The sequence below is a fragment of the Triticum urartu genome, chromosome 3A (assembly GCF_056163025.1).
Source record: "Triticum urartu cultivar PI428250 chromosome 3A, HENAU_Tu73, whole genome shotgun sequence".
In the NCBI taxonomy this organism is placed as follows: domain Eukaryota; kingdom Viridiplantae; phylum Streptophyta; class Magnoliopsida; order Poales; family Poaceae; genus Triticum; species Triticum urartu.
The window spans coordinates 538,998,650-539,026,189 of NC_141875.1; the positions used below are offsets into that span (position 1 = coordinate 538,998,650).

The 27,540-nt window shown below is 43.1% G+C and overlaps 3 protein-coding genes across 3 annotated transcripts; 2 read left to right on the forward strand and 1 right to left on the reverse strand.

The window, feature by feature from the left end:
- The first annotated feature begins 8,105 nt into the window (after nucleotides 1–8,105).
- On the forward strand, nucleotides 8,106–9,731 carry LOC147980431 (uncharacterized). Its single transcript, XM_087515607.1, has 5 exons — nucleotides 8,106–8,657; nucleotides 8,793–8,945; nucleotides 9,012–9,161; nucleotides 9,269–9,367; nucleotides 9,693–9,731. The coding sequence occupies exons 1-5, from the start codon at nucleotides 8,106–8,108 to the stop codon at nucleotides 9,729–9,731; spliced, it is 993 nt and encodes a 330-aa protein (XP_087371733.1).
- A 215-nt stretch (nucleotides 9,732–9,946) lies between these two features.
- Nucleotides 9,947–12,759, forward strand: LOC147980432 (uncharacterized). Its single transcript, XM_087515608.1, has 7 exons — nucleotides 9,947–10,244; nucleotides 10,294–10,543; nucleotides 10,965–11,021; nucleotides 11,266–11,322; nucleotides 11,553–11,899; nucleotides 11,989–12,096; nucleotides 12,251–12,759. Exons 1-7 carry the CDS (start codon nucleotides 9,947–9,949, stop codon nucleotides 12,757–12,759), a joined length of 1,626 nt encoding a protein of 541 aa, XP_087371734.1.
- Nucleotides 12,760–16,381: 3,622 nt separating this feature from the next.
- Nucleotides 16,382–18,885, reverse strand: LOC147980433 (protein FAR1-RELATED SEQUENCE 5-like). The gene is made up of 3 exons (XM_087515609.1): nucleotides 17,829–18,885; nucleotides 17,236–17,339; nucleotides 16,382–17,101 (listed from the first exon to the last, which is right to left on the reverse strand). The coding sequence occupies exons 1-3, from the start codon at nucleotides 18,883–18,885 to the stop codon at nucleotides 16,382–16,384; spliced, it is 1,881 nt and encodes a 626-aa protein (XP_087371735.1).
- Between the last annotated feature and the right edge of the window lie 8,655 nt (nucleotides 18,886–27,540).

Genomic DNA, 27,540 nt, shown 5'->3' on the forward strand with positions numbered 1-27,540 from the left:
AATGCTTCATGTTACTAGAAGCATTACGATCAACAATGAGATTCATCAAATATGGGATTACTTTAATGGTGGCATTGCTTGTTTACCAGACACAGTAAATCAACAGCAGCTAAAGAGTTGGTTTAAGGGCATGGGACCGTGGGGACACCAGGACACTCAGCAGCGTAAAGGAGCAACTTACTTATCATACTGGGGAAAACAGCAGGAGTGCCATTGTACTATGTGAGGGCAGCAAATCTAATCTTGGAGACCTTTTACTATGTGAGGGCAGCAAATCTAATCATGGAGACCTTTTACTATGTGAGGGCAGCAAATCTAATCCTGGAGACCTTTTACTATGTGAGGGCAGCAAATATAATCCTGAGACCTTTTACTATGTGAGGGCAGAAAATCTAATCCTGGAGACCTTTTACTATGTGATGGCAGCAAATCTAATCCTGGACATACTCTGTTGACTTGTCCACCAACCGCCACTTTCTATCCTTTTTTCAACCAATAATAGATATGTTCCTTATCTAGTTTGTACTGCGTTTTCCCATTATTTCCCTTTTCAACCAAGAGACTGGTTGGGTATTCGGTCTCTACTACTTTCACCATATTATTTCCTCTTTGAATCAAGTCCTAGATTCATGCTACAACTTTCCCCCCTTTCTTCGTTGTTTGAACAAAGCCCTAGATTCGAATGCATGAAGTAGCTTTACCTCTAATAATACTAAAAATTTAGGTGGCTTTGGAAGAGCTGATGGGAGTAGAAAAATATGCACATGCAGACACGTGGGGAGCTGGGCAGTAGAGCAAGGCCGCTTTCGAAGAACATATACCTGAGGTTCGCCGGGATGTCGGCGGCGGCAGGTCGGATTTGCGGACAATACGACAGGGAGGAAGAAGGGTCGGAGGACCTCCCAAGACGGCCATGTGTTAGAGAGAACGGCACGGGCAGAGGATCGGGCCCCTCCGGCAGCTGTGGGTTTCCTCCCTCGACGGCGATGACCGCGTGAACGATGCACCTTTTAGTCCTCTACACACACCGGCCGAAGGGATCCGACCGGATCTGTGACCAGCGGTGAGTAGAGAAAAAATGTCGCTACCGCTGTCTTGTTTATATCTGGAGAGGATGAGAGAATGAAGAGAGAAACCCTAGTAAAGCAAGCGCTCAGGCCTCTGCGTCCATATATAGTGGAGTGATTATCGTTTTTCTCTCCACAACAAGAGTTTCAATTTGTGTACGTGGCATTAAAGAAAAGAAACTCTCTATTTAAGGTGACTACTGTACGACTCCTACTTACTACTAGTAGTACTACAGTATTGTTCACTTGTGCTCCCCGCCCCTCCATTCATAGAACAACCCCATGGGTGAATAAACATACAGTAAGTATTGTATTTATATAGAACGAACAAGCTCGAACTGTTTTCGCGTAGTTAAAAGTTGAGGGCGGGGCTTTTCCCGGGCAGTACGCGCGGCAGTTTTCGGGTAGGGCTAGAAGACTATTTTAAAATTTTTTTTAACTTCGAGACGGCCACATAGCATGGAGTCGACCCCAACGATTTTAAGCTTACAGGCATGGTACACGCTATCCTAGACTACTATACACATGAAACTGCCACACGAGCGTCCGGGCTGCGCTTGGCTCTTCGCCTCTTCGGGAAGTCGAACAATGATGGAATACTACTGCACTGGAGGAGTACTACAGTATGCTTCTGGCCATCTGACACCGATTGAACTGCTGCATGTCCACCGCGTGCGGGAGGGAGAGCGTGTAGTGAAAGCTTCTCCTAGTCTTGCCAGCCACCATGCTCATGGGCGAGGGAGGGACGCTCCTGCCTTTGCGTGTATGACAGGTGGGCCCTACAGGTGTGTGGACAACCTATCATACAGCCAAAGGCAGGTGCAGTTAAGTCCGCGAGGGAGAGGATAATCAAACTTCTCGTTGATGTACGAGTTGACGCGACACATCAAAGCACTGCACTCGATATATTTCAATAATTTGTGTGTGTGACTCCCAGATGCAGAGGCCGGGGGTCATCATCCTCCTTTTCAAGAAAAAACAGACGCGTGTGTGAGAGGACGAGTGCGTGCGTGCACCTCTTCTCTTCCTGTATAACGTACTACTAAACTCAGAGTACAAGTTTTTGTGGGTGGCACGATGGTGCGTGCGAGAAGTCCCGAGAGATAGGTTTAATGCATTAATTGCAATGCATGCATGCATGCATAAAGTACATGCATTGGTCAATTTTCTCTTAATACTTGCATGCAATGATTTAATGCACCTTGGAATCTAAACATGTGTTGGGGACAACCAAATTGAGCCTTATAAAATGGAAAAACTAAAATTTTGAGATAAGCCCTATAAAACCGGAAAGGAGGGAGTAGAAAAAGAAGTACTCCATCCAGGAATAGTGCCGCACTTCGAAACTAGAACCGTCAATAAATTTTGAGCTTGCGTCTCATCACATTCCAAATTACTCCACGCTATATTGAATTGCAAACCTGTTCACACCGATCACAACCTAAAAGGTTTCCCACTTAGGAGCGTATTAGTACTCGATTATAAATACTAGTATGCCAAGATGACTGCACATTCCTCCTCAACTCCTCATCCACAAAAACAAACAAGTCATTCAGCATCCTTCCCCTGCGTCTGCCATGGCCAGCATGAGTTCTGGGTCGAGAGATTACCACCAGGGAGAGGCGAGCATGGAAGCGGAAGCACGAGAGAGGTCCCGCCTCGCTGCGAGAGCAGCCGACATGTCCCGCCGCGCAGAAGTAGCAGCACAGAGGTCCTGCCGCGCCGCTGAAGCAGCACGGAGGTCTCGCCGCGCCGTCGATGCAGCAGACTGGTCCGGCCGCACCGTGAAAGCAGCAGAGATGTCTCGCCGTGCCACGAATGCAGCAGAGATGTCCCGCTGCACCGCGGCGGCCTGAGAAAATTTCTCGCGGGCAGGCGACGACTCTTACAGGCGCATGCATGCGATCATCCATAGTCAGATGGATCAGATCTCCAGCTCGGTGAGGTTGCAGGATGACATGATAGCCTCGTTTGAACAGGCTACCGGCATCATCCGGCAACTAAGGGAGGGCAATGAGAGGCTCCGGGACGAGCGCGGCCTACTAAGGGAGAAGATCGTCCGAAGTGCAGACTTGAAGGAGGAGACCAGTGCCTTGTTGAAGAAACTTATGGACGAGAATGACATGCTCCGCAACGAGCGCCAAAGGCTGGTGGAGGAATCCGTGGATGTTCTCAAGCAGCATCTTGAGGACACGAAAGAGCTCATCACCGCTCGCCGCAGAGGCTAGTTTCCTGGTTTCTTTTGATGTAATAATCAGTTTAGGATGTGGATTGTGTCGTCGGTTGTGAAATGTTGGGTTCTAGCGCGGATGTTTGGCCTTTGTTGGCCTCTTGGGATGTTGCCATTTCAATCTGGTAGCTTTTAGTCCTTCGTGTTAGGCTGGAGTTGTGCTGAACTTCTTGTGAATTGTGGTGGTTTTCAGTAATGAAAATCGAAAGGGGCAAGCCCTTCTTTGATCAAAAAAAATTTAATCGTCCTTATATATTCATTAGTCTTGCTATAAGTCACAGTAGATGCTATATAGGTCTGTCAGATCTAACATCAAGATCCATGCTTTTAGGTTTTCTTTTTTCTCTCTTAAATCTCAGTCGAGTGAGACATAGCCATGCCATTAAACAGAGGCTCAGGCACCATTAATGGAGACCTTGGGAGAGAGGTGGACGGCAGATGGAGGTCAAAGGGCTCTCCTCCCAATAAGCACGTGCAGGCGTCTGATCGCATGCCTCTCGTACTCAAATAGCTACGCTGCACGGCGCTTCCTAGCTAATAAAATATGGGGACGCGTGGCGGCACATAAATGGTATTAGTAAGTAGAAAGCCCATAGTTTCAATAATACTTGTGTTTCCGATTGTAACGTGATAGCACTTATTCCAAAATGACTTTGTTGATTGTTAATGTGTGCGCCTTTGCAAATCGGACTGCAAATTTTACCACAGCATGTTGGTGCCATGTCATGGCACCAAGCCAAGTTTCATTATTTTCATGCATGTTTTGGATTTACAGGAATTAAAAAACTAAGTTTCTCAATGTTTCCAACCCAGCCACGACGCCCAAAATTTTGAATTTCATTCCCATTTCTTGCATGGAACCTAGAAATTTACCCGATGACACACATGTGATTTTTCAACCAACTTTGGTGCACTGGAACATGTGCTTGTATTTCAAATTTGAATTATGCACACTAAGGTGACACGTGCCCTCCCAAAACCACGAGCCTTCTTGAGAGAAGCTCCGATTTGCAAGAAGCTTATACCAAAATTTGTTCCTATTCGGCCATTTTTTTTTTACCACGGCATGGTACTACCATGACATGACACCATGCCAAGTTTCATGATTTTAAAACCAAGTTTCTCAATGTTCTCGACCGAGCCACGATGCCCAGATGTTTGAATTTTATTCTCATTTTTTGCATGGGACCAACTCCCTCCTTCCATCTATATAGGGCCTAATGTGTTTTTCAAGACAGCCTTTGACTATTGACAAGATTAATAGCACATGAGATGTATACTATGAAAATTATATTATTGGAAGCTCCTTTGACATACAAAATTGAAGGTATGCTTTGTGTAAGTTGCATGTCTTATATTATTGCTCTAATGTTTGGTCAAAGTTAGCCTCGAAAAACTCATTTGAACCTATATAGATGGAAGGAGGGAGTAGAAATTCACCCGAGGACACAAATGTGATTTTTCAACCAACTTTGGTTCACGGGAGCATGTGCTTGTACTTCAAATTTGAATTATGCACACTAAATGACCAAAAACTCAATTAATGTGTAAATAAGGCCAACCAAAGCCGGAATAATTCCAAAATTTAACAGGGCACTCATGTAGTTCTATGTATCCTTTGTAAATAAGCTCAACGGGGACAATGTATATCGTTTCGCACTCAAAGTTGGCATGTTCCCACTCAAAACCACGAGCCTTCTTGAGAGAAGCTTCGGTTTGCAAAAGCTTATACCAAAATCTGTTCCTATTTAGCCAATTTTTTTACCACAACATGGTAGTACCATGACATGACATCCATGCCAAGTTTCATGATTTTCAGACGTGTTTTGGATTTACAAGAATTTTAAAACCAAGTTTCTCAATGTTCTCGGCCGGGCCACGATGCCCAGATGTTCTAATTTTATTCGCATTTCTTGCATGGGGCCTAGAAATTCACCCGAGGACACAAATGTGATTTTTCAACCAACTTTGGTGCACGAGAGCATGTGCTTGTAGTTCAAATTTGACTTATGCACATTAAATGACCAGAAACTCAATTAATGTATAAAAAACGACAAACGAACCTGGAATAATTCCAAAATTTAACAGGGCACTAATGTAGTTCTATGTTGCCTTTGTTAAGAAACTCAAGGAGGAGGCAGCGTATATCGTTTCACACTCAAAGGTGGCACGTTCCCTCTTAGAACCACGAGCTTCCAAATCGGCCCAATTTTTTACCACAACATGTTAGTGCCATGACATGACACCATGCCAAGTTTCATGATTTCCAGACGAGTTTGATTTACATGAATTTAAAATCAAAGTTTCTCGATGTTCTCGGCCGAGTCATGACGCCCAGATGTTTGAATTTCATTCTCATTTCTTCCATGGGACCTAGAAATTCAACCAGGGACACACATGTGATTTTTCAACCCACTTTGGTGCACCGAAGCATGTGCATGCAATTCATATTTAGATTATGCACATTAAAAGTCCAGAAACTCAATTAATGTATAAAAATGCCAAATGAACCTGAAATAATTCCAAAATTTAACAGGGCACTCATATAGTTCTATGTTGCCTCTGTAAATAAAATCAGGGGGGAGACAGCGTATATTGTTTCGCACACAAAGATGGCACGTTCCCTCTCGGAACCACGAGGCTTGTTGAGAGAATCTCCGGTTTTGCAAGAGGCTTATACCAAAACTTGTCCCAAATTAGCCAAAAATTATATGTATGAAAATAGGGTTTAGATTATCCCAAACATCTCGCTACCTAGACCAATAATGTACTATTATTTGAATTCAACATAAAATGGATACAAATATTTGAATTGGAGAGCGTATGGTACATGTAGTTCATAGTGAAATATGATTACTGCTATATGTATGTTTTTTGTTATCAAGATAATATTTAAATTATTGTATAACTTGACAACAATCGTATTAAAGTAAGGAAAATTGATTCAAATTCAGTCCATATGGTAGACGACAATATATATGTTCACATGGTGGAGTAAAATGTTCATATATGATGGAAGATCAAAATGTACAACTACATCAATTATAAACCGCAAGGTCACCTAACTATATATTCGAATTCAACATAACGTGGATTCAAAAATTGAAATTTGAGATCATGGCATCTGTAATCATATAAAAAGGGACATTACTCTTTCTTTGGTGGGAATTGATTTGTTTTTTGTTGTTGTTGAGGGAAGTGCGAATCGATTTGGTACTGTGTAGGGTAATCTTGTTCTCCCAATTTTTTTTACATTTTTCTCGTAGTTTTTTCAATGACATCTATAGCAATATAGTAAACGAGAAATCTAACCACCAGTCGGCTGGTGGTTTGCAACAGGCGCGTACGAAGCGATAGCCGTTCGATCCGCATCCAACGCCCCGCGTCGTCCCTGTTGCGCACAGCGCGCGTGGTGCTAGCCATTACGTTTAGTCTCCATCGATGACATGTGGGCCCCTCCGAAACCGCCCGTCTCGCCCAATGCGCACGATCCCCACTCGCCCCCTCTCCCTCTTTGCCCGCATTATTTCTTCCTCCTCTGCTGCTGCGGTTTCCATTCGAATCTCCTCTCGCTCCCCCTCCCCCTCGTCCACGACGGTTCCTGGTGGTGGCGCGTTCCGGTTCGCGGCGGACGGCATCTGAATCTGCGGTGAGGAACGCATTCCCCACCCCTGTTTCCTTCCTGTTTTTCTGTGCCGCCGGTCCGCCATTGATTTAGGCTGCACGGAGCCTTCGGATCTGGTGGTTTGTTGTTCCCATTAGGTTAGATTAAGGCCGGCTTCTAGTTTCTGAGTCGGCGTTGAGCAGCGCATCCCCCCTTCCCCCACCCACACACCCGACACGCTCTGTATTTCCTGTTGCTCCGCCTTCATGCTTCGCCGTTGATTTTTGGTGCTCGGACCCTTCGATTCTGGCTGTTGTTGTTGCTATTAGGTTAGATTAGGTCACCTTCTAATTCCAGTTGAATATGGCTCGGACATCTGGTCTAATTTGTGGTAAGCGTGGGTGTGGATATGTCTTAGTGGTGGTAAGCATGGTCAGTTCTAATAAAGATTTTGGTCTGGTGTTAGTGTTGTGGATGTGGATGTTTAGGACATCCAATAGTGTTTGGTGTTTATGGATTTCAAGTTGTGCATCAGTGGCTGAGGATTTGAAATGTAACCCTAAGTTTTTTCACATAATGTTGTTTTATGTTGGTTTTGTTTGATGTGGTGTGCCTATTGATTAAGCTTTGTGGTGCTCCAATTAGCATGTTTACAATGCTTGATTTTCTTGTGATGTCTTGTTCTGTTCAAATATCATGATGTTTATATTGAACTTGCCAATGACATTGCACTCAAATCACCAGATGCTGAAACACTGCTATTTATCGGTGTTGTCTTGTTATGGTTAAATTATCATGATGATGGTATTACACTTACCACTATCATGTTACTATAGTTACCAGTAGTTTTCTAGTCTAACTACATGTAGCATAATGCACATTTCTCATTCATTTGTCTGGTTGGTTTATTAATGAACATGTGTGAATGCTATTTTTTATCACTGGTAATTTGGTTGTAACTTACCAATTGCATTGTGCCTCAATTATCAGTCACACATGCTTTTATATACCTATGCCATCTATTTTACTTTTTTTTAGCGGGTGTGATGAACCAAGTGCAGTTTGCTTGTTTTCTTTTATCAGCTGTATTATTGCTTTGTCAAACACCAGTTTTATAAATGTTGCATTTATTGTGATATCAGTTTTTCAAAGTCATCTAATGGTTTCATTCGCTTTCCTTTTTTTCCTTCGTGTCAGGGAGACAATGCCGAGGAAGCGCAAAGGAGATGGTGATGGAATCGATGAGGTTCCTTCGAAAAAGGCGAAACGCCCTCCTCCACGAAACAGAGCCTCACCCAGTTCGCTTCTTCTAGCATGCAAGGACATGAATGATGATAGGAAGGCTGCCATTGATGGTATGGATTTAAATAGCCTTCGGAATATCCAGTGTGACCATCTATTCAACAATCTCAGTGTGTGGCTTGCTGATCTCTACGACCCCAATTCGCGTGAGGTGATCGTACCAGGTCGAGCCAGGCTTCCGGTCAATGAGGAATATGTGCATCGTGTTATGGGCGTGCCGCGTGGAGGGAAGGATGTCCCTTACAACCTCCCTAATGAAGCTGATATTGAGTTAGGGCTTGAGTTGTTTGGCGAGCTTGGATATGCCCCTAAAATGACTAAACTCGTTGATCTCATAAAGGGTTCTGAAAATTCTGATGATACTTTCAAGCGTATGTGGCTTCTGCTTGCGGGGAATACAGTCATTGCCCCGACCACCTCCAACAAAGTTAGCCCCCGATGGTATGCTATGCCGGTAAGTTTTTTTGTAATTATGTCATTTTCTTTCTTGTGTGCCTGATAACTTTACTATATGTCAGTGTGGTAACTTTCATATTTTTTTGTGGTGCATTCGGTGAACTTCAGTTTCTTTTTGTTTTTTAACTTGCAGCGTGACATCGATGGTATTAAAAATCTCAATTGGTCCAAATTTATTGTTGATGAACTACACAAGGCGCTGCTGAAACGCAAGCCTACCAGGGGTTGCCTTCTCTTCTACAATGTAAGTGACGATGCTTTCCTCTTACCTTCTCTTTTGTCATTTGTCATTTGTCATTTTGTGTCTGATTTTTGTTTGTGTTTACCATGATGCTTGTATTTTTCTTATCAGCTACTGTACATTCATGCGATTGATCTTTCTACACTTGGCATCGTATTGCCTGATGGTCCTTTTCCCATCAATGTCTGGACAAAGAAGCTGATAACTCTTGTCCTCAACAAGGATGTTCAGGCTGACAAAGTTTCTTTCGGGAAACTACCGGTAATATATATCTATGTTTTTCAGTTCACACACTACTTTGCAACTGCATTTTCTTTTCATTGTTTTTTGTTGTTACTTATCTGACATGTCGCTACATTTTTTTCCAGTTGAAGCTTGAGTTTGGCATGAATTTCTGTCTGTTTGGTGGTCTGGAAGGTCTTGACAAGTTTATGTGTGTTCATACTGCCCCAAGCTGCAATCAGGAGGTGAGCATGTAACCTAGTTCCTTGATTTTTTTTGCTATTTTATGCTCTTTCATTGGCTGATAACTTATTTGTCGCACTCAATGTGGTGACCGTCTTTTGATGCCAACTTGACACTCTTTACTAATTTGTTTGTTTCCAATGTGTCATATCCTCTATAAAGGACAATAATTATGATGCAACCATGTGATAATTCTTAGTGTAATGCCTTGATAACTTTGTTGCATTCCTATGATAACTTGATATCATGATAACTTTGGTTGAGTTTCTTGTGATGATTCTTAGATAACTTAAGTTTTTTTGCTGATATCTAACTGTGCTGTTTTAGCTTTCTCGTATATTGATCTTCATTTTTCATGGTGACTGATTGTTTGCTAAATCTTGAATACATTCATTTGTTTACTGCAATGACACCACACATTTGTTTTTGGTATTGTTCTTTTGTGTGTGCTTTTTTGTTAACTCACGATAACTTTTGTTGCATTTTGGTGATAACTTACAAGTTATTTCTTTTTTTTGCATTTTTATGTTGAATAGAAATTTGCCAAATCAACTCAGATAGTTGCTCAGTTCACGTCCGCCATGGCTGGCATCCTAGGCAATCTTGTGGAATCATTCACCGCTTTAGATGATGAGGGCCATTCAGATGCATCCCATCAGCTAGACGCTGCATTGAACGTTCTCTCTTTTGCCGCCCGTATGACGTCAAGGACTACGCGCTCATCGCAAGGCAGACGGCCAGAAAGCCCTGGAAAGAATGTTGCTGAAGATTTTGACAGTGATGACGAGTATCACGGAGGCAATGATTCTGATTCTGATGCTGACTCCGATGATGATGATGATTTTAATGATATGGACTATCGAGTTGTTCGTCATCGCTGTAAAGATCCTTTTGTTGCTTGCTTCAGGCAGTGGTACTGTGGATGTAGATATGGGCAGCGGTCCAGCTGATGATGACACCACACATCTTGATGGTGCAACTATCAAAGCTCATGATGGCACAGGACCAGATGTTGAAGACACGCCTGTCCGCCCTGTCGATGATAACCTTAATGAGTCTCAGATCTTACTCACTGGCACATCTCATGCAGCATCCGTCGAATCAGGTGATGGAGGACTCAGCCAGCAAGGTCTGACAGACACGCAAGCTGAGGCGACCACTGAATCTTCTGTCAAGCGGTGCGGTACTCAGCTTCTGAAAAATTTGGCTTACTAGAGGCGCAAGAAACTGAGGCTACCATCACCCTCCCGTTCAGCTTCACCAACTGTGCCATCACCCCCCTGGTCCAACTTCACCAGTTGTGCCTCCCAGCCCATCGCAAAGGTCGTCTTCACCAATTGCACTGTCAGCATCTGAGATTCATTTAGCTGTGAAGAAAGTTGTGGTCTAGGAGCTTGGTATACTTCTGGCTGAAAAAGGAACCGGTGTCTCTGTCCCACTATCCACTGTGCGGAAGGAGGCCCCACGCAGGTGAATGATTATTTCCATGGTTTTTTTATCAATTATGTGCCTGAAACAACATGGTAAATACAGTTGTTTGAGTAAGGTAGTTTGGGTAATTTCATGCTGATAATCAACTTGCTCATTTTTCCTTTGCAGGGCACCCGGCAAACAATCTGTTGCTGCTAAGGATTCAGGGATTGCACCAGTGAAAAGGTATTCACGTTCTTACTTTTGTTTATGTTCAATAGTTCTTTTTCTGTTTTTCTATACTGTTTTCATGTGCATTGAAACTATAGTTTTGTTTTACACATACCAGCAAGATGGTTATTTTGTTCTTGTTCTCTGATAACTTATTTTGATGAACATTGATAACTCAACTTTGCCCCCCTGATAATTTAGAGTTACCAATCTTGATAGTTGTATGTGCTTGTAACATTTGGTTATTTTTTTCATTCAGTACACCTATGAAACAAGTTGCTGCTGCTAAGGGTTCACCAAGTGTATCAGGAAAAAGGTGTTCACATACCTTTCTAATTTGCAGTTATTCAAAACTAATTGCTGGTTTTTTTGTTCATATCATTTTGGTAACTTTATATTTCTAGTCCTTGATAACTCTGTAATTTTTTCCCTGGATGCTACTTACACCTGAAGTATGTGACATCTTTTTTTTGTTTGAAACATGTGGTAAATTAGGTTTAACAACATGTGTAATCTCACTACTACCCTTGTGTACCCATTTTTGAGTCGTTCAAAAGATAAAACTGCTGTGAAAAAGGTGAAATTCGCCAAGAACAGATCCTCTCCACGACTAAGGGCAACATTGTCGCAGACAACGTCATCGGAGACAACAGAAGTTATCCATCTTAATGAATCTCCCATGGCGACATCTCCGTCCGAAAAAGCAGCAACATCTAGCAAGGGCGCATCTGATGTTGTTGTGGCAACATCGGCTGGTGTTGCTGATGATGTTGTTTTTCAGCTTGCTGCAGCGGCAACTGTTACTGCTGTTGTTGAAGATATCGCTAGCGTGGCTGTGGCTGTTGAATGTGAAAATGAAGTCGTCCCAAATATAGTGCATGATGGAAGTGAAGGTATTTCTGTTCGCCATCACCTTTGTTTTTGTTTCTTGTATGTTATGATGTTTTATGTTGATGATGTGTTGAATCTTTTTCCGCTATAGCCGTTCGTGTCGCTGAGAAAGTTGTGGGAGGTACCCGAGTCAATATGCCTATTGATACGGCTACACCTGGAGGTCAAGAGAATGATGCCCATAATACTGTTGGCACAGGTTGGTAACTTAACTTTCTTATGTTCATAACTTGTCTATTTAATCCATGATAACTCAAGTTAATGTTTCTGGCACTAACAAATACAATGTCCTCTACATGTTTTCCTGATGCATTTTTTCCTTATTTGTGTGTTACTTGAGGTGTTTGAAGCAGTAGTTGACCCTACGTTGGAGTCGAGCACCCCTGGAGCTGGAGAATACGATGGTAATTTTACGCCACCCAGCTGCTCTATTGGGCTTGATGCCATCTTTGGTGCAAGTCCACAAGTGCCACCATCTACTGAAGCAACTCCAACGGCTCAAGCTGCACCAGCATTGGCTCAAGTACCACCTGCAGCACCACAAGCATCGGCGGCGGTGCCATCTGTTCAAGTACCATCTGCAGCACCAGAAGCACCTACGATGGCGCCATCTGCTCAAGTAGCACCTGCAGCACCAGAAGCACCTGCGGCGGCGACATCGGCTCAAGTACCATCTGCAGCATCAGAAGCACCTCCGGCGGCGCTATCGGCTCAAGTACCACCTGCAGCACCAGCTACTGGCCCTGTCGCCGTTCTAGGGCTCGCATCACCTGTTGATGCTGGCTCGAAGGGCAAGGCAGTGGTGAAAGTTACCAAGGCGCAACCGGTTGCTTGGGCTCTGCCACCCAACTCTGGTAAGTGAAGACCTTATGTCTTCGCTTTTATGCAGCGAGAGTGATGGATTGAGATATGTCAGTGTACATCATATTGTTTGTGCCCTGGTGTGCTCTTTTTATTTATGTGTTTGGAACTTGCTATCATTCGGTGTGTATGGATGAATGTAATACTACTTCTATGCTTTGTGTGATGTAAATGAACATCTGTGCTTTCAGTACCCGGAATATATATTTCTGTTGTGTCCGCTACAATATTTTGTACGATGCTAGCATAGACGATAACTCTATCCTCTTTCCCCCTGGTAACTTTGTCAGTTTTGAAAGCCGATGTTATCCGTTACTGACTTTTAGTAAATGCATGATACATACATCTCCTATCATTGCCTATTTATTTTCCTTAATTTATTTGTCATGCTTACAAAACAATACTGCACTGGTAGTAGCAGGTGTGTACTCTTATTCATCTGAACTTTTTTATTATTCCCTCATTTTTGAATTACCCTGATAAGGCTATATGACACTATCTTGGTAACTCAAATGTTCAAATCCTGACAATTTACGAACCATTGACACCATAACTCCAGCCACATATGCATTATTTACCAATTCTGGGCTATACAATTCTTTTTGGTCTTCTTTTTACATGTTATGATGATTTGTTGATATCACAGCTGTTCCTCGTTATGCACCAGTGATATCTATTTTGTTCCTTAAAAGGCCCATACATTTGTGCTAGTAATCCACATTCACATTACCTGGTATCTTCTATATTGTGTTCCTGATAACTTTTTGTATCTTGTCTCAATTTTTAATACTAGTTTTTTTGCAACAATTTATCTTGTTTATCACTACTGTTCATGTCCTCATCGCTCTTTTTTTATTTAAGTAACACCGGAAGCTGGTCGTGTGCAAGTGTATGATGTTGAGATTGACGATGATGAGGTTCTCATGTGGTGGGAAGAATTTGAGCATGACAATCCAGCATTAAAAGGGAAATCTAATGTTCAAATAGGTGATTTTTTTTCTGCTCCATGAACATTGCAACCCTTGCACAAACCCCTTTCTTTGTTTTTCAACTATGGACCACCACTTGATAATCAAAACATGTGGCAGTTGATAAGTTTTGACCCATCACTTGATAATTCTTTCTCCCATCTGCTGATAACTCATGTTTTTCATTGTTTTTTTTTGACTTTTTGTTTTAGTCATGTGCTTGTTACACTATACATCTTAGTTATGTTTTTTCTGTTTTTACCAGACAACCCTCCAAGTCCAACATTTGTTACACCAGAGTTACCACCTCGCGCAGAGCATTTAGTACGCAGTTCAACCCCTAAATCCTTTATTCGGAAAGTTAGGGTCACCCACCCGTCCAAATACCTGCTCCCGCCTTTTGCCACCCTCACACCGAGCGAGGAGGAAGAGTATGTTTACAATGAAGTTATCAAGCATACTACTGATTCTAACTCTAAGATTAAAGAGTATGTTTCCATCCTTTTTCTCATCTTTTTTAACATAAGTCATTATTTGTGTGCCATTTTTTGAAATGTATTTTTTAAATCTTTTTTTTGTATTTTGTAGTGTTAGGGTCATCGACATTGATGGTAGGTGGGTCACCCTTGGTGAGCTTTCCAATTGTGTGAAGTGAGTTGGGCAACTATCAACCAGCATTGTCGAGTTACATGTTCGCATTCTCCAGTATAAGGAAACGCCAAATAGGCTCATCTTCCCTTGGCTGCTATCTGTGTATCTGTTGATAGGAGACTTCAAATCCAAGTGTGTATTGAAGTATTTTCGATGGGACAAGTCTTACATTCTTAGTCACCAGGATCAGGTATGTTATGTTTGCTGGTAACTTTACAGTTAGTGTCTTGGTAACTTCCTGTTAATATCATGTAACTTCCTATTATCTGCGGATATTGTTTGTTCTTCATGTCATTATAACCTCTTTCATGCCACTGGCAACTTTGACCTTTCTGCCCTGATAATTCTTTTTCTAGTTGCCTCCCATGTGAATTTCATGACCATTTGTTATCTTGGTAATTTTGTTTCTTTTACAACTCCTATGCTTACTACCTTTTAATTTTTTGCAGCTGCTATTCCCTGCTTTGAAAAAGTTGGGCCTCGGTCCAAATGACGGGCATTGGTATGTGTTGTCACTAAATCTTAGGGCGAAGCTGTTTGAAGTTCTAGATTCATTGCGTGAACAAGATAGTCCTTCTCTTCTCGAGCATGCGACAAGATACATGAACGCTATAAAGAAGGCTTGGTTGATAAATTACAAGGACTCGCATAAGCAGATTCAGGACTATGAACTTGTGTACATTGATGTGTTGAAACAGGATAATGGGTTAGTTGTGGATTATTCACTCTCTTTTTAACATCCCACTATATGTTTCTCATCCATGTTTATTGACCCGGTCACAAACTCCAATTAAACTGATTTTGTGTTGGTTTTTTCATCACAAATGTTTCAGCATTGATTGCGGATTTTTTGCCTGCATGTACCTTGAGGTGTGGGATGGCAAAAATGTTCCAGCCTTAACTCATGAACAAATTCCAGCTCTCCGGAAAATTATGACACTGGGGTGGTTAGATCATTATCAAAACAAATGCAAACAGTGGCGTTATCATCTGTTCGGCAGCGGGTGATGAGGTGATATTTTTTTACGACAGTGTGATAACTTCTACTAAACTATGATGATAACTTTTTTATATGAATCTGTCATGACAATGCCATGGAGAAAAGTGTTGACATGCTGTTTTACTATAGTATACACAGTCCAAAGTCAATGACTATATGATAAATTCACTACTGTGATTATAATTTGTTCATAAGCAATTTTTAGAAGTGCAAGCAGGCCTAATTTTTTGTTCATAAGTAATACAATGCAGTGCTGGTAGCCTTCAAAAAATGTAGATATAAAAATATTGGATTTACAAATCCATGTCAATTCCATCATACATTGCTGGTAACTGGCATAATAGTGTACTGATAGCTTGGTTAAGATATAAAAATTTTGGATTTACAAATCCATGTCAATCCCATCAAACATTTGCTGGTAACTGGCATAATAGGGTACCGATAGCTTGCTTAAATTATAGATATACACTTTTTGCATTACAAAGTCATGATAAATCCATGATACAATGCTGATAACTGGAATGTTATGGGGCTTGTAGCTTGCACATTATGGTCCATGAAAAAATGTAGCCACCATCTTCCATTTTAATAGCACCTTCTTCATTTATCTTGCTAGGGGAGATTTGCATTTGCCCATGTTCCAGACTCCCGCACACACCACATTTCCTTTTTGGCTTGGGTTTTGCAATTTCAAAACCTGACTGCTTTCTTTTTGACTTTGGCCGCCCCTTCATTGTAGTCTTGGGAGGATCTAGTATCAACTTTGTGTTTTAGGACAGAGCTGCATCAGGATGTGGGGGCTGGATGACAAAAGCATGATTGTTTTTGCTAGCATGTATCGTCACCCGCACACTTTCTTTGTGTGTGGCAGGGTTACCATGTCGCTGCACATTAGTAGCACTTTCTTGTTGTGTGGCGGGGTTCTCCTGTCGCTGCACATTAGTGGCACTTGTTTGCTGTGTGGCTGGGTTCTCCGGGTGTCTTGCATCGTGGGCGTTTTGGTGCTATGTGACGGGGTTGTATTCATTCATCCGCCCCACAGGTATCGAGCAGGGATCCGGCTGTCCTTGAAACGATCCTTTTGCTTCTTCTTTTTCCTTTCTTGCTTTTTTAAGTTGATTGTTCTTCAGGGTTTCAAGCTCCTCCTTGAAATTATACAGGTGTTTTCTTGCCAATCTGGTCCCGTCATCTGTTAGGCAAGCATCTTTGGTCGATGCCTTAAATTCTTTAAGAATTGATGTGTATCGCATGACTCTTTTCCCCTCCTCTGGCATCGACTTCTTAATTGTCGGTTGTTCGAAATCAGGTTGAATAAGATCCTCCTCTGGATCCCAGGTCCACCTCTTTAGGATGTACTTTTCAGGTATCTCGTATACCCCAATTTGGTCCATAACTCGTAGTACGTGCGCGCACAGTAGCCCGTCACGATCAAACTTGCAGCAACTACACGAGTATGTCTCTTCATCCATGTTTGCTTGCACATGGTAGTCCCTGTCTCCATATTTTGGTATTATCCCCCGCACTGAGCTGACCTTGAAAGTACCATCATCCAATGTGTCGCATCTGTATGCTGATTTCACCTTCATCTCCACCTGGAACTTGCAAAACAAGTTATGTGTGTACAGCCCCCGTACCTGCATCTCCATCGGGTTCATCGAGTACATTTCGGTTTCTTTGTACACTGTTTCCAACTGCTCTTTTGACACGCTAGCCATCACCTTATCCTGTATCGCAGTGTACTATTGTGCGAATTCGACCAGTGAGTTGTTTGGGTTGACATACTTCTTGAGCATAGAGTTAAAACCCTCGCTTCTTGCCGTGGTCTGCAAGAACGGGAAAAATCGTGCATATAGTATACTGGGACCCAACACTTCATGTTCTCCCATAGCCATTGGAAATGCTCGTTGTCAGTCTGGCCATACACTTCCATCATCACCCACCACTTGTGCTCAAACTCCTCAACTGCATTCATAATATAAACATGGTAACATCAAGTATTGAAGGATGGTAACATTTGTTCAAACATATTTGGTTACTAGGAACACCACTGATGTTGATAATTCTGTCACACACACCTGGTTACTTTAGTTGAAGCATCATGGTAAGTACTTTGCACACAGGATAAGTTTTTTTCCAAAGCGAATACCACTCTGTGTGTAGTACAAGCAACATTTTTAACTAGCGACAAAAAGATACTCATATCAATCAGCACTAGCTGGTGATTGAAAAGTTTTGTTGTAACTAGTTGGGTGAACAACTGAAATGTGTACATCAAACATGAACATGATAGGGGTAGTACAGAAAGCAATTAATATAGGTAATTTTGTTATAATCCTCTGGTAACTTGTCACCTTGTTAGATGGTAACTGTTGTTATCATGCATCTAAACCCATTTTCTATGTGCCCATTTTTCTTTGTTTTTAAGTTAGTGAGGGGTGGGAAGTAAAATACCAGCCAGGCTGTTGTCAACACAATCCTTTAATGCATTGTTTAGTGGCTCATTGTCAGCCATCAGCTTCCCAAGCTTCTCTTGTGCTTTTTTCATTATATGCCAGCGGCAATTCCTATGTACTATCCCGATGAACACCTCATCAATAGCACTCCTCATTGCAAAATCTTGATCTGTTATTATCTTCTTTGGCGCAATTCCACCCATTGCATGCAAAAATGCATTAAACAGCCACACAAAGTTACCAGATAGTTCGTTTCGAACAAACCCACAACCAAATTGGATTGACTGTCCATGGTTATTAATGCCAATGAAGGGCGCACAGGGCATTTTGTACATGTTTGTCATGTATGTTGTGTCAAATGAGATGACATCATTGTATCTAGCATATGCCCTGCGCGATGCACCATCTATCCAGAATAAATTTTCCACTCTGTCCTCATCATCAAGCTTTATTCTCCAATAGAAATCTGGATCTTGTGCCTTCATATCTTGGAAGTACGAGATTGTGCTCCCCACATCAGCATGGCGGTACTCCATCCAGAATTTAGCTCGCTGGTTTGCGATGTCCTTTGTTGTGTATGGTACATCTTTAGGATTCCCGTAGAACCATTGCATTAGTTGCATCTGTCTTGCTGTCTCTATGTTGCATCCGTGCAATATCTTCAAGAAGTCCTGCTCGTCTTTTGGAATGTTCCTATGTGTTGATAGGAACTTTGTCAAGGACGGCTTTCTTATTAGAGGGTGGTTGTGGTCGTCGTTGAAGCGTTCGACTCTCCACCACGCATCTGTGTGGGTGATGTAAAGGTGGGCCGGACATCCCAACCTCACAACCTTCCCTCTTTTCCTCTTCTTCACGATGCCTTTTGGGTCCTGCACATCCTCTGTCTCCTCCTTGTTTGTTTTTGGCTTGCCGTATTTCCCACAAACCAAGAGGACTCTACTTACAGTATTGTCTTTAATTGTTTTTCTGTATTCCAGTCTCATTCCAAACCCATGTCTCAGTGCATATTGCCTGTAGTGTTCATAAGCTTCCTCAAAAGTATCAAACTTCATCATTTCATTAGGAGGTTTCGGAGTGGAGTATGCCTCGGTATTTTTGTCTCCCTGTTCAGCATTCTCTCTCCTGTTTCTGGACTCGCTGGCTCACTGACTGAATGATCAAAGAAGCTTTCTCTCCCCCCCTATGCTGCTAGTAGTCGGTAATTTGCTTGTCTCTCGAACCATCGGGTTGCTTCTAGATGTAGCACCTGTAATGTTTTTGAAAGTTGTTATTTTGTGTTATATTTTCTGCACGCCAAAACTAGTGGTAACTTGTACTCCAGTTGCTTGGTAAAGTTTGCATGCATTAAGATGTTTTTTGTAGCTGTAAAGTGAAAGCATGTAATTCCAATTGCAATACAGATTGCATGATAATTCGTATGCAGTTAGTGTGGTAATTGTACCTAAATTCATGGTAACCTGTGTGCATCAAGCTACGTGATTTGTGAACTGTTTCATGGTGAATGTGATAGCTGTAAATAACATAGGGTGGTACTTGCAATTCAAGTACGATGGTAACAAGTTTGTGTACAAAAATGTGGTAGCATGGTAAATGTTTTACCTTCATCTATTTTGGCAGAACCAAAGCTTGCTGTGTGTGCATATTCACACTGTTGGTTTGTCCCCACACCACTCATCATGATATCCACATTACCCCTGTTGTCATGCGCCATTTTCTTGTGTTGCAGCACCTGCTAGCACATATGATTGCATCCATTAATTTTCCGCAATTACAAGCAATTTTGATTATTTTTTCACAACAACTATATTTTTTTTCCTTTTACTGCACTGCTTACTTCTTTTTTATAACAGGTATCATTTTGGCAGTAACCAGCATATGGGAGTATGACAGCGATAGCTTCTATCAACCTCATTTCATGAACATCATTTCTTATCAAAAAAGTCTGGTGGCAACAATGTAAATCAAAACATGGTATTCTTGTAGTGTTTTTAGCACCTTTGGTTCTGGGTTTTCCTGGTAAATTGTAATGAATTAGCATGATAACTTGTTGTGACATGGGTTTGTTCAATATAAAAAGGAAGAAAAGGATCTTTTTTATGTTGAATAAATCTTAAAGGATGCAGATTACTCAATGCACACACTCTGGTAATCTATATTCAATCGAGATGGTATGTCAGTTTTAATGAGAAAATTCATACATGTATTTTCTAACATGCTACAAAAAAGATAGCTTGATAGATTGATGATGATAACCTATATGTGTTTATGTTGGTAACTTAATGATGAGGTAACTCAATGATGTAATCTGTAGGTAGGAACATGGACCAATTTTAGCAACTTTTTGGCTGTAAAAGAGGAAAATTTAGTCAATCTTTTTGTTGGTAACCTGACTGAATTTGAGTGGTAACTCAATTACAACCGAGGAATTACACACATGTAGTAAAAGTACTACCTTTTTGCATGCTTTTGCTTTTCTTATTTAGTTCTTGTTGTTCTTTTCCCCATGTTTTTTCCCCTTGATTTTATTGGTATGAAATGCAAATGCAGCATGTGTATAGAGGTTGAATCACTTACCTCCTTTCTTTTTTGCCTGATTATGACGAAATTGAGACGAACTGATGTAACCCCTGTGATGTTGTTGTGGTAAACCGGGGCCCTCCCTCAAATCCTTGTGTTTTGGTGGTGTTTTTCGTGGTTTACTTTTTTTTGGTGGATCATATCTGGGGCGGAGGTCGCCGGCGATGGAGGCGCGTCGGGGAGAGAGGAGAGAACTGATCGGGGCAGGTGGATGTTTCTTGCGATGGAGGTAAGAAACTAGGTTTTGGGGTGGTAAGTCACGTGCAGGAGGGGGGTGGTGGGCCAAAGGGGTTGTGTTAACTGTCTTGGGCCTCAATGCGTTGCGCACGGTGGGCCTCGCGATAGAAGGCTGGGTCGTGGGTGGCGCTGCCGAAGTGGGTCACGCGCGGGGAGGGATGCAGGTGTACAATCGTGCGGATTTGTCGCTAACCACCAGTCGACTGGTGGTTAGTCGTGTCCTATAGTAAAAGGGGACATGACTCTCTTGTGTCTTGTATGAATTGTTTTTTTACACGTTAAGTTTGTTCTGCCGAACAAGGAATCTGCACCTTGTTATCCCGAAATTTTCAAGCTCGAGTATCTTTTGTCTCACCTGCTTTGAAAGTCCCGCTTCTTCAACCCGCGTCGCGCCTTGTTATCCTGAAATTTGGACGCGCGCGAGAACTCCCTCCTCATCCGAAATCGCTCCCGCAGCCCAGACACGCGAAATCCCCCTTCTACCCCTCAACCGGAAATGAAGTTCCACGTCGCGGTGTCAAAACCAGTGGGGGTACGCTGGTAACTTACCCTACATTTCGGACAAGCGCGTCCCTAAGCTTGGCTCACCCCTCCCCCTTCGCCCCCCCCCCCATTCGTACACCGAGGCCACCAAAACCCGTGAAACGCCACGCTGCTCCGTCGGCCTCCCGACCGCCGCCCAGCCGGAGACTCTTCCCCGACTACGTCGTCCACCGCAATAGCTCGCCGTCCCTCATCCACCGCACCGGATGAGGATCTGTTGTCGATCTCGTTGTCCCGTCAGATCAGCCGCCCCGTCCTCCACCTCCAAGGAGCTGCCCCGATGTTCGTCTCGTCTATCGCGCCACCTCAATCCCCACAGCGCCGTCTTGACCTGCCCCACCGGAACCGCAACACCCTCACCAATTCCTTCGATGAAGCCGAGGCCAACTCGGCACCACCAAGGAGGTTCTGCACTCACCGCTGCATTTTATCTTTTATTCGATCTCACGGGGCTGCCGGTGCTCGATACCGAGCAGACATGGTGTGTCTCCATCGATGGCGTTGTCGCCGGCCACATCATCCACGGCGTCTCTCCCCCATGTCGTTGCTTCCTCGGCGGCGACTTCCACAACAGCACTAGCTGCAGCTGCTCCGGCTCTCGCTCACGTTGCGGCTCTGTTCTTGTTGTCGGTCGCGCTGCTGCACTGCTCCTGCTTTCGTTCGTGCTGCTACTCTACTCTTGCTCTTGCTTGCGCTGCTGCTATTACACGACCTCTGGCAGCTAGAGGAGTTGCTGCTTTAGCACTCGCTCATGGTGCTACTGCACGACTTGCTCTCTGCTAGTGCGTTCCCTGCTCGAGCGTCTGCTGATTTAGATCACTGCTTCTCTGCTACTAGTGCTCGAACGCCCTAAACATCTATTGCAATGCTCTGTTACTAGTTCAATCAATTTCGACAGTAAAATTCAGTTTCGACTGTGAAGTTCATTTTCTTCAGTTAAGTTTAGAGTGAACAGTACTTACAGCATCTGTCGGAGCAGTCGTGGCGCGACTGATGCGTTTTACATCTAGCACTTTTTGGTGATGTATTTTACATCATCTATTGCAGATGATATTAGGGTCCCACTTCAGATTAACGTTGTCTGTCTTGTCATGCTTCAGCCTTGTCGCCGTAAACCTTAGCGGAGCTACTCCAACGACGGAACCGTCCATCACAGCGGAGAAGTACCCTCGGCGCAGTTTACAGAGGCCTCGGATCTTCTTCCCCGCCTCTGACAGTCACACCAGCATCATCACCATCCTCCACGTCCAACCCAATGATGCTGAAGTCCACAAGGCTATGCCAAAGAGGTTGTACACTCGTCGCATCACTTTGTTTCTCCATTCCTCTGTTCTTCCAATTCATGTGAGCCAAACACCCAGGTTGACCAAAATCCTATGTTTCCAAATGCTCTGTTTTGCACGTGTATTCCTATCCTATTCCTGTGTTTTTCCTGTCCCTACATTTATAGAATCCTCCAATTCTAAGGAGCCCTTACAGATTTACTTCATTTTCATATAGGTGTCAAATAAAACTCTGTGTGTTATGTCCTGCTCCTGTCGTGCCGTCATCCACCCCACCTGAGGTGCACCATCGACAGAAGCGTTCACTGCAGCAGAGATCCCCCCTGCAGACTTCCTTTCGCCGCCTCAGATCATCTTCCCTGTTGTCGGCAGCCACGCCAACTGCATTACCATCATCGAATTGAGCAGATGAACCTGAGGACTACACAGTTCCGGAAGAGAGGTCGCAGTCTTTCGTGTTTGCTTACGTTATACATTGGTTATTATTACCTGCTACTTTATCGTTCAATCTTGAGTTTTGAATTGCCCATGGGTCTCATATCGAGCCAGCAATGAATAGTATCTGTCTACTATCTGGTTCATCTGGGTCTTCTATGTGGTTCATGTTGGGTGGGCAACAAACAATAGATGATCCATTGTCTATCTTTTTAAACTGAAGCTATAATCTACCTGCTATCATTAGTTTTGGATCCATCCACTCATTTGCTACCATCAGTCATGATTTTTGCATGCACCCCTTAGGCCTTACAAAATCTAACTATTTTTTTATTATGCATGTCAGATATTGTACACAATCGTACTGAACATGTAGCGAAAAAGAGAAGACTGTTGCGTGCGAATATAATGTCATGCAGACGCCGCTCCATGGTGGGCGAAGTGCCCCCCCCCTCCTGCATTTCCAGATAGTATTCCAGAGGAAGATAACTGTTCAGATGGAGATTCAGAAGGAGCCAACCACGCCTGTTTACCACCTGAGGTGTTTGCTCTAACCTGGCATGCTGATGTTGGTCATATCATGCATATGGTGCCTTGCATTGCTTACATTATACATCTTATATGTCATCAGCTTAGTTTAGATTTGCTTTGTGTGAATGCCACCTGTTTGGTTTCTATATCATACTCCCACCATTCCTAAATATTTGTCTTTTTAGAGATTTCAACAAGTGACTACATACGGAACAAAATGAGTGAATCTACACTCTAAAATGTGTCTATATACATCCGTATGTGGTAGTCCATTTGAAATCTCTAAAAAGACAAATATTTAGGAACGGAGGGAGTATATGGGAATTATGCAATGCCATCTTCTTTAGCCAGGCATCATATACGTGAATCATGCAATGCCATCCTGTTTAGCCAGTCATCGTATATGTGAATTGTATCGTGCCATATCTTTTCCATAATGTATTCCATTTGTCAACAATGTTTATACATTCATCTACTCTTCGTGTGCATCAGCCATTTGAGTCGGTCATGGGAAAATCTGGAATGAAAACAAGGTCTTCTAAGAAGTCAGTGCTACCTGTCGATGCAGATTTCTTGCTGGTTACAGATAGCTCCTCAGAGGAGGATTCAGAGAGAGATGACTAGTCGTATCCCCCCCCCCCCGAGGTGCATGCTCTAACTTGGCTGGGTTATATTGCTCATATCATGCATATGGTGTCTTGCATTGCCATGCCATCTGCTTAGATTAGACATGCTTTGTGTGAATGCCTCCTGTTTGCTTTCTATATCAGATATGTGAATTATGCAATGCCATGTTTTTCAGCCAGTTATCATATATGTGAATTATGCACCGCCATGGAGCCAGGCATCATATATGTGAATTATCTCATGCCATCTTTTTTTTCATTACGTATTCCATTTGTCGACAATCTATGTATATTGAACTACTCTTCATGTGTATCAGCCATTTGAGCCGATTATGGAAAAATCTGGAGTGAAAACAAGGTCTTTAGAGCAGGCAATGGTACCTGTTGAAGCATATATCTCGATGGTTACAGGGAGCTCCTCAGAGGAGGATTCAGAGACAGATGACCAGTCCTATATCCCACCTGAGGTGTATGCTCTAAGTTGCAATGTTTATATTTCTCATATGATGCATATGGTGTCTTGCATTTCTTAGTTTACACATCATATGCACAATATTGAATTCTATCTGCTTAGTTTAGAGATCATACATGCGAGTGCCAGCTTCTTAGTATATGAATCAATTATGTCAACTATATCATGCCATCCTGTATACTTAGACAACATGTATGTGAATTATTTCATCCCACCTATTTTAGAAAGACATCATATAGTTGTGTCATGTCATCCTGTTTAGGTACTCATCATATGTTGAATTATGCCATTATATCCCGTTAAGTTATCCATCATATATCTGAAACTGTGTCATGCTATCCTGTTTAGTTGGGCATCATATATGTGAAACTGTGTCATGCTGTCATGTTTGGTTAGACAACATATATGTGAATTACCACATCTGTCTATCATACAATGTCTGTACATTCAATTTCTTTTCTTGTTTATCAGCCATTTGAATTGGAGGGGGTTCTTGAACAGGACAGCGGTAGTGGCCAGCTACAAGCGCTTGTGCCAGCGGTACTGGCCAGTAACTCAAATAGCAAGTTACTATGGCTGATAAACACCAGTCATTTCTTGTGCAACAGCAAGCGCTGGAGGATTTAAGCGCCAAGCAAGAGAAAGTTAATAAGCTTGCTAAGCATCTTGCCAGCATTATGGGTGCCCAGGATATTGTTTCTTGAACTCTTCTGAAGTTGTTTCAGTTCTGGACTTGTTTTGCTGCGGTGTTTATATGCTGCTTTGTTCCCTATATTTGCACTGGTGGCGAACTTTGATGCCCAGTGGATGTAATATGTGTAATAGCCGTGATAGCCTAGCATAAGTTTCTTGCTTATTTATTTCCTTGTTGTCTTGTTATTTGTTTGCTTGTAGTCAATGCAGTTCTTTTTCCGTGGTTTGCTAGTGGCTGCAATAACCTATTTTTTTAAAACTAGGCCACAATAACCATGGGCTAATATTTACTGTAGTGACACTGGGCCTCCTACGGGCCGTAGAAACAGTGGGCCTTCTACGGGTCGTAGAAACAGTAGCCTTCTACGGGCTGTAGAAACCATGGGCTTTGTACGGGCCGTAGAAACAATGGGCCTTCTACGGGTTGTATCAATGGGCCTTATACGGGACGTATGATCGATTGGCCAAACATGGGCAATAACAGGCCGCATTATGGCCGTAAACGGGCCATCGTTAATAGGTCGTATTTGATGACGCTATGAAAATGGCCTAGCGTATTAATGGACCACAAACGGGCCGACTGTAACCACGGGCTGAATTTGGCCCACAGGCAGAAAATGACAGTAACGGGCCGTAAGTAATGAATGCAGGAAATGAGCCCAAGAATAAATGGGCTCTGAGTAGGCCGAAAGATAACATGGGCTGGAAACGGCCCAATGGAATAACGGCCGTTAATGGGTATAAAGTGATACACTATCCATTACGGGCCAGTTTCACCAAGGGCCGTTAATGGGTGTAAAGTGATACATTGTTCATTACGGGCCAGTCTCACCACGGGCCGTTAATAGGCCAAGAGTTACATAGGGCCTCACATGGGCCAAAAGACGTCATGGCCAAATACATGGGCCAGAAGTTAAAACGGGCTGGAATCATATTGGATGGCCCAGATGACGCTACTGGGCCTAATTCGGATAGGGCGTAATGGGTCTTGGGTTAGCGGGCTGTAAATGGGCTATATGTGAACAGGCCGTTAACAGGCTTTCCATGGGCCGGCCCGCCACCTTTTGACCAAGTCAAATGGGCCGGCCTTTTCACAGGAATGGGCCTCTGTTGGGCCGTGCCACGTGTCGACGTATCATAGGCGCCTTCTGTCCAATGAGTGGATGACATATGTCCCAACGATGAGCCGACACGTGTTTCCTCCAGCCAATGATGATTTTACATGTGGAAAATCCCCATTGGCCGGGGCTGTTAACGGGTTATCGGATCCAAAACCCGACCTGATAGCTTAACGGCGTTCCGTTACGATGGATGTCACGTGTTGGTCACCCTTGACGAAAGAACTTCTGTGACGCGTGATTTATCGTCATGGAAGTGCATACTTCCGTGATGATAATTTTGGTAATGTCATGGAACACTTCTACGACAGCACAGGTATGACTATCTTGATTCTGTCATAAATTTGTCATGGATGTACATGCATGACAAAAAACGCGACCTACTGTGACAAACATGTATCATCATGGAAGTGTATTTTTTGTAGTGTAAGGCAGTTTTTGCAGCGGGTAACTGCATCGTCGCACCGCGCCTGGCGCAACCTCTTGCACACGAACGTACGTGATCGTGCGCCGAGCACCCGGAGGGACGCGAGAGCAGAGCGCGCGTGGCGGAACGCGAGCAGAGCGCGTCGCGGCCTCCTGAACCACAAGCAACCACATGCATAGAGCAGTTGAAAATGCAGGAAATGGTTGCCTACAAGTCGGCCGACAGTTGCGTCGTTGCGTAGAGAGCGGCTGTGTGGTACCACCTCCGTCTAGTCTATAGTCTCCTTTATATTCCGTGTCGTACTTTGCCCTCAAATTTCACCAACAAAATGTTAATGCATGTTTTAAAAATTATATAATTGGAAACTATGTTCAAATACAAATCCAACTATATAATCTTTGGCGACATGCATTCATATTTTATTAGTTAAATCATACTTATAAACAAGGATGGTGGTATAGTAGGTAATTAAATTGCAAACTTTTTTTATTAATCGTATGTGTACATGGCCTTTCGTCCTCCTCTCACACATCTTGTCACCCCACTACTGCAGATGGCTTACAGCGCAAGCTTGCGCGGCGCGCGGGGGCGTTCTTTTTGCCAAACGGTGGCGCCAATGAATCGTCGGTGAGCCCGTTCCCGCGCAACCTCATAGGTTCCTGCGCAAGCTTCCCACCCGACTCGGTGAAATCCCCCAAAATCCCAATGCTTACCAGCCTACTATAAATACCCTCACGACCGGCGAGTCCCGCGTCACATTTTCCCCTC